The 7,065-nt window shown below is 45.2% G+C and overlaps 1 protein-coding gene across 3 annotated transcripts in view; it reads left to right on the top strand.

Annotated features, from left to right (window-relative positions):
* A1CF (APOBEC1 complementation factor) overlaps positions 1-2,378 on the top strand; it is a 28,085-nt gene extending 25,707 nt beyond the window's left edge. For all 3 annotated transcript variants that reach the window (XM_065068158.1, XM_005505192.3, XM_005505191.3), the window contains one exon: positions 4-2,378. In XM_065068158.1, coding sequence (XP_064924230.1) covers positions 4-155 — 152 coding nt within the window. In that variant the 3' untranslated portion in view covers positions 156-2,378. The remainder of the gene's footprint in view (positions 1-3) is intronic.
* Positions 2,379-7,065: the final 4,687 nt, after the last annotated feature.

The raw sequence follows: 7,065 nt of genomic DNA, 5'->3' as shown, positions 1-7,065 counted from the left end.
CAGGATACACCATTGCAAACGCAGCCGGCACCGTTGCAGCCACTCAGCTCAAACAAGCGGTGACGATGGGACAAGATTTAGCGACATATGCAGCCTACGAAGCCTACCCTGCCTTTGCCGTGGCGGCACGCAGCGATGGCTATGGAGCATTCTAATCCTATCTTTAATTAAGCTCCCTAAATCAAGCACAGGCAGGAAAAACAAATCTCAGTCTGGTAATTCTTACACCCTCATGATTTTAAGGTAATCTGTCGCCTAAAGGTAGATTTTAGTTGGAGTTTCATTCTTGTAGTTCTTTAGTTTCATAACAGGATAGTAGGGGGCAAGGAGAAATTTAAAAAGAAATCATTCAAATTCAGATTATCGCACTAGAGAGCAAAATCTCAGCCCAGACAATGAGTGGTTCTCAGGTGTGTGTGTATATATACATACATATATATATATATTTATACACACCATTGTGTGTATGTTTACAAGCAAGAACCTGTGCTGACAACAGTTGGTGCCATGGACATGGTGACACAGGACCAGGGAAGGATGGGCTGTCTCCAGCAAGCCCCTCCATGCATCAAAAACTCTCTCTTCACCCCAAAATCTCCCAACCCAGGCAGAGCAGCAGGTAGAATGAAAGACTGTAGAGAACTCCATGCAGAGACCTCCCGTTTGCCTCTGAGCATCCCATGCCACCAGCACTGCTCTGCAGGGATGTGTTCAGGCATCCCAGGCATCTCTTCAATTCATTCTGGCACAGCCAAGGGAAAAAAGACATTTATCATAAACAAGTTGTCCAGCCTTACAGGCTATTTTGCACACTCTTGAATGGTAATTTGATTTTTAAAGCAGAAGGCAAGCATTCAGCATAGTTTTCCCTCTTTCTTTGCTGCTTCCCAGCCATACCTACCAGTCACAAAAGAGCAAACAATGGCGTATTTTTTCCACCTCCCATCAAATGGCACATTCAGTGAAACACAGGAAAACTTTCAGGACTATTAAGGTTGAGGACCAGAAAAGTGGTTTTCGTTAGGGCCAACTCTCTGCTTAATTAGAGCACAAGAGCTCACAGCTGTGGCCCACTAATAACAGGCACCTCCACAGCAGTAAGATTATGTCTAAGGAACCCATTTGATGGGATGGAACGAGCCCTGCCTGGCTACCAACGCTGCTTTACACATTAAAGGAAGACTGCTGGCTGCTCTGCTTCTTGCAAAAATTGGTTTAGTGGAAGAGGCAAAGGCACCTCTTGTTTTGGAGAGCACCGGTGTTGGTGTCGTTTTGGACGCTTTGGGGATGTTGAGAGCATCCTTTAATTTACAGCAGGAAGGCATTATCTGTTTATTTTTGCCATTGGGTTGAGGCAGGAGTAAGGAGAGGTATAGGAGAAACCCAGTGTTAGGTAACTATAGCAGATGTTAATCCTGTATAATATATCCGATACAGAACTGCACACTAAGATAACTTGAATCTGCTCAGTCTGGGGCCATAAAAAAAACCCTTAGTGAAGGAGAATTTACAAGTGGGTTGATGATACCCATGGATTCCAACAAATCTGTCCCCAAATTTTCCATCCAGTCTAGATGATATAATGTGGCACTGTACAAGCCGTTTCAAGCGGAACTCTTTTTGAATGTCCCCAAAGCTGTACAAAGCCGTGATAAGGTGTTGACTACCAGGAGCAAAGCGTTTTCTATTCTCATGCTTTGGCTGACTCTATTTCACTAGGAACAGAACAAAACCACATAAGCTGCATAGTTTACTGTCCTATTAGACCCTTTTCTATTTATGAAGTAGCTCGTTAGTGTGATCCTGAAGGTATTTCAAGCCCTCTGGTTGCTGTTCAGCACACTTGGCTTTGCAGAAAACAAACCTATTCACAGAGGGTGAAACAACCGAGAATGTTATGGGCATCGTGGCTTTATTTTCTCTCCTATGTCTTTTAAGTTGTGTTTGATTGCCAACAAGTACCGTATCCACGCGAGCCTCTCCCTAGATTATTGTTGGCAGAAAGTGTTTCTCACTTTCCATGTTCAGTAATTTTATTCTGCTTTTTCAGCTATTTATATAAGTTCAGAAAGATGTCAAAGAAAAGGGTAAGAAGCAGTATTAAAAAGCGTGTGCATGAAGCACTTATTTTTGTACGCGTAGTACAATATTTGTATAGAGTTTTAACACTATGAAGTGTAGCGAGAAAAAATCACACTGTCCATTTACTGGAGGACAATCATGTATGTTTAAATAGAATGAAGAGAAAATGGCATCTCAGTCATCCATTATAAGGAAGTTATAACTGGGATTAAATTCTGTGAAGCAAGACTGTAGTTCTAGAGTAATTCAAGGACATTAACTGGACTTTGAAATATCATTAAAACTTTTTAAACCAACACACATCTCAGTCATTTTATACCCCAAGTTTCACCCGAAAGGGTCATCCCATGCATGGTAAATAAGAGCACACTTTGCTCTGTAGGGATCGATTGGAGGTCAGACAGGCAAGGTCACAAGCTGCTCAGCAATGCCGAGAGTGTTTTCCATGTGCACTTTGGTGACACTTGGCATGCACACGCAGCAGGAAATCAGCAGTGTTATACTTCTTTACTCTTCAGTAAAAAATCAAGGGGTTAGGGGCTTTTTTCCCAGCACTGCTTTGGCCGATATTTATTTGTCAGGAATCATTTTTTCCTATAGATTTATTACAGTGGCAATAAATTTCCTTAGCTGCTCTCAATGGAGACATCTTGGGCGCGACACCAAGAACAAGACAGTAATGTGCAAAAATATGGGGCAGATGGGGCAATGCATGATTTAGGACTATGAGGGATTGGTCCCACCTCAGGAAGGACCTGTTGTCGGGTCACCAAGAGGTAAATCAGCTACAGCCCTGGTGGTTTGAATAAGATGAGGACCTGCTATTAACACTTGGAAGACCATCATATTTAAATGACCGAGCAGCAGCAATTCCTGCTTCTACACCCAGTATAAAGGGTCCTGGTTTTGCACCTTTCCAGAGACATTCTGAGATGAAGAAATGGGGGGCAGATCTGGTACCAACAGCATGCAGTGCTCAGCCAAAGGCCTCCCTACCAAGCCAAAATAGCAGACTCGCAAAGAGGTCAGCTGTATTCTGGGCTTCAGCGAGAACAGCGGCTCTGCCAGTTCTATTAGTTTCCCTCATTAGCTTTTCCTGATGTCCTGCTTTCGTTTTCTTTGCAATCAGGGCAATGGCAGAGTTCGCTTTTGCGCTTCAGCGTTTACTCTCTCGGAGAACTGAGATTCCCGCTCTGATGGGCAGCAGCTGGCTGATCAATTCTGGAGAGCAAGAATGGTTTTTCAAGAAATCTCAAACCACAGCCCGACTTACAGAACATTATTTCCTATTTGTAAAGATGTGGGTTCTCAGTGGATAGCAAGACAAAGCCAAAAACCATATCCATCCTTCACAAGCAAAACTAAGACACATTTAAGCCATAAATGATGAGACCAATGGCCCAGAAAAATCAGCATACAGCCACACGTTTGGCTGCTTGCAGGGTAGGAGGTACAAAAACTGTGTTTTTCTTCTCCTTTCTACCAGCCAGCCCTCTCCTGGAGGTCTCCAGAGCACAGGGCCTCTCATCTGAGGTGCAAAGTGAGAATAAAACATGCCCGAGTACCATGCAACAACTCTGCCTTTGGAGCTGGATAGACCCTGAAACTTCCCATGTAGAAACCATCTCACACGTCCCATGGAAACCCTCTCTGGAAGCCTATGGGATGAGGTCTCCAGTGTCTTTCAAGAGCTGTTTTATAGTTGAGCTTTCACGGTTCCCTCTTCCCACTAGCCCAGCTAAATCTCCCATAGACCATCTCATCTCCTCATCACATACCTTCCCGGATTTTCCTTTTTTGGGAAAACAAAACCAAACTAAACCTTTGAAGGGTGACATTCCAGTCAGGGACCGCAACTCACTGCTGTTTAGCTGCCTGGGGGTCAGCCCAAACCCGGTGCTGCTCATCCTACTCTCATGGGATGCTCATTCCTTCAAGGGTTGGAAATTAGTATGTTGCCCTCTGTTAAAACTGCAGTTCTCAGCGATTTTTCAGTCTTGGTGAGGGTCCCCTACCCACCAACCCTTCTCCTTCAGGCAGTGCTTAGGGTGGGCTGGAGACATCCTACCACCTCAAACTCCTCTCCATGCTCACAAACTTCTCCTGGCCTCACTCCAGCTACCTGCAGGAGATGGGCACTGTGCATGCCCAGATTTGGGGTCAGTTAAGGAAAACACTGGAAAAGTGACGTTCCTTGGTCCCCAGACCCACCTTGTGCATACGCAGCCCCAGTTGTGAAGATGTTAAAAAGCAGACAGCTGCTGTCAGACCTGTAGACAGTCTGCACAGAAATATCCTGTGTGGGACACATGCAAACAGAACCAGGTAACCATGGGACCAGACTGATCCTAAAATCCTCCATCAGAGCCTGGAGAACTCAAAGAGATCCTATCCTTTCCCCCCAGTGCCTCGGGTCAGATCCTAATTTAGCATCTCTTCTGCAGCTCCACATAAATTCAGGAGGGATAAGATGTGCAGGAGGAAAGTTGTGACACGGTCAAATTCTGCAAAGGAGCTCAGTGAGGAGGTTCAGTCTGCGGCACAAACGAGTTTCTCAAGTTCATACTAGTTTTATTCACCTCCTGAGCACGTATGCAAGGCACAAATGGCTATACATTGAAGGAGGGCAGCTCGAGAGAGGGAAGAGCAACTGCGATGAGTAATGCTATATTTAACAACTGGCAAGGTGCCCACATTCCTGAAAATGTTCTAGGCTTTGGCTCTGCTGAGCGGCAAACTTGTTCTCCTGTAAAACGGCACTGGCACCTAGTGGCTGCTGGATTCAGACACCGCACCCCCAAACGGTTCCTTGTCGCCGTATGCCAACAGCACACACAGACACCATGCTATTAAAGAGCAAATAAAGTGAAGGATCTTTCTCCCACTGTGGTACTCGGAGCTGCTGAGTTTTCTAGACACACAAAATCATGAAAAGTTAAAAAAAAAACCTCAAAAAGCCTTCACCCACTGTTGACACATAAATCAATCTGTTATAAGGTGTTGCACAAGGGGACCGGCTCTGGGACACCGGTGGGGCTCTCCAGGTACCCTAATTCTGGCTCTCAACACCTCTCCTCCCATGAGAAACACCAGCTTCCTAAAAACTCTCTTTTGGAGTCAAGCGCTTGCATTTTCAAGGGTAAATCTTACCCATGAGCACTTTAACTACGTGATTCAATTTTACTTGCAGAAACACGTTCAGCACAAGCACTACCACAAAAAAGTTCACAGTTGGTGTAATGCAATAATACAAACAAAATGATCTGAAACATTCAAATAAAATATCTCGGTGTTGCCTGAGAAAAAACAAACTACTACTTGTTCCCCCCCCCCCCAATGTGTTTCTTTTAGGAAAACTGTGCACTCTTGTGTAATTTATTCTAGTTTACACAGTGTAAGAAAAATGGCAAGTAAAGAGAGTTATTGTTATAATGGCATCCATAAGGCAGCACCGTTTTCAGACCAGAGCAGCTCCTGTTTTCCATAAAAGAGATCTGACCCCATTTCAAAGGACTGCGATGTTTTCACCATGCACGGTCCTGCATGAAAACTGGAGCAAAGCAGGAAAAACATTGCAAGAAACTTTCTGGATCATTTTGCCACCTTGATCATGGCCCAAGTCCATCTGACAGCACAGCAGGATGCTGGAGCAGCATCCTCTGCTGCTGCCTGTACCCTGCGGTCGCCACCGCTGCCATCAGAGCAATTTTGCCCATAGAACGGGGCAGCCGGGACGTCTGGGTAAATTATTAGGGAAGGACATTAAGAGCATCTTCAGGGATTTGATTCCCATTGTTGTTCTTCCAAAGCTCTTTCTTGACTCAATATTGCGACTGCTTCAAGCTGCTCTGGATGGGGATCTCTGAGACTGATTGCAGCTGGTTTAAAATGAATAATTCATTCTCTCCTACTGATTTTAAAGAGAGACAAAATTATCTGACTGACGGTTCTCTGAAGAATTAAAGAGATTGCATACAAAATTAGTACACATTGTTGGAGCTTATTAAACATTTACAGTTGTTTAGCTGTGAGACACTACAAGAATCCTAAATCCGGTTCTGAAAGACATATTTTCTTCTCCCTATGGGCCCCAGATCTACCACTTACAGAGGCTGTAGGAGACCTCAGGAGGGACCTGCCGCCAGCACGGGTCAAGGTGGTCATGGCTTTGCCCAGCCAGCTCATGAAACCTCCAGAATATCCTCTACCCTTCTGGGGACCTTTCTGTGTTGAAAACCTTTCAGCCAAGAGGTTTTGAGACTGTTTTTCTGCCCCTTTAATGCTATCTTGGCTTTGTGCTTTGGTGGAACCCTCCATTGATCTTTCACATGGGTTGGAGGGGCACTATGAGCCCTTCTGGTGACCTACCTGTAGGCAATTCAGGCTTTGTCCTTCAGCTCCGGGCAGCTGTTCATCCAGCCAGAGCCTGCTCACCTTGTGCCCTTCCCCATGCTAAAACATAGCAGGCTAAGGTCTCTTCAGAGCTGCCTCACCCACAGCTTTAATTAATCAGTTCAATTCTTACTGATTTCCACCAGCGGTACCTGAATTATAAACTGATTATGTTGAAATCCAGCCCTGCTCTGGGTCACCTTTTCCTAGCAGCTGCAGGTTCTCCCTCACCAATAGGTCCCTCCCAAAATCCCCAACCTGCATATGGCCTCTGGCGTAACCCTGGTGCCCTCCCATGACACCCTCCCATTCAATCTCTGGCACATGTAAGTGTCCTTATTTTTTCATCATTTTGGTGCATCCCAAAGTGATATTTAGAGGGTAAATTGCCATCTGTTGCCCTTTGCTGTGGTTGGAGGGCTGGTCAGGAGCTTAATGCAAGGACAGCAGTCTTTCTTGCCCAGCATTCTGCCTCTGGACCATGCCAGATGCACGATGTTTTCAGGTGATAAAATCAGAGCAAATACATGTGGTCCTTGCAGACACTTGGCACCCTCCGGCCCATTTGTAGTTTCTTGGGCCACTTGCAAT

The sequence above is a fragment of the Columba livia genome, chromosome 6, assembly GCF_036013475.1.
Source record: "Columba livia isolate bColLiv1 breed racing homer chromosome 6, bColLiv1.pat.W.v2, whole genome shotgun sequence".
NCBI classification, from domain to species: domain Eukaryota; kingdom Metazoa; phylum Chordata; class Aves; order Columbiformes; family Columbidae; genus Columba; species Columba livia.
The sequence above is the reverse complement of the archived record's forward strand: the minus strand, read 5'-3'. Positions and strand labels throughout refer to the sequence as shown.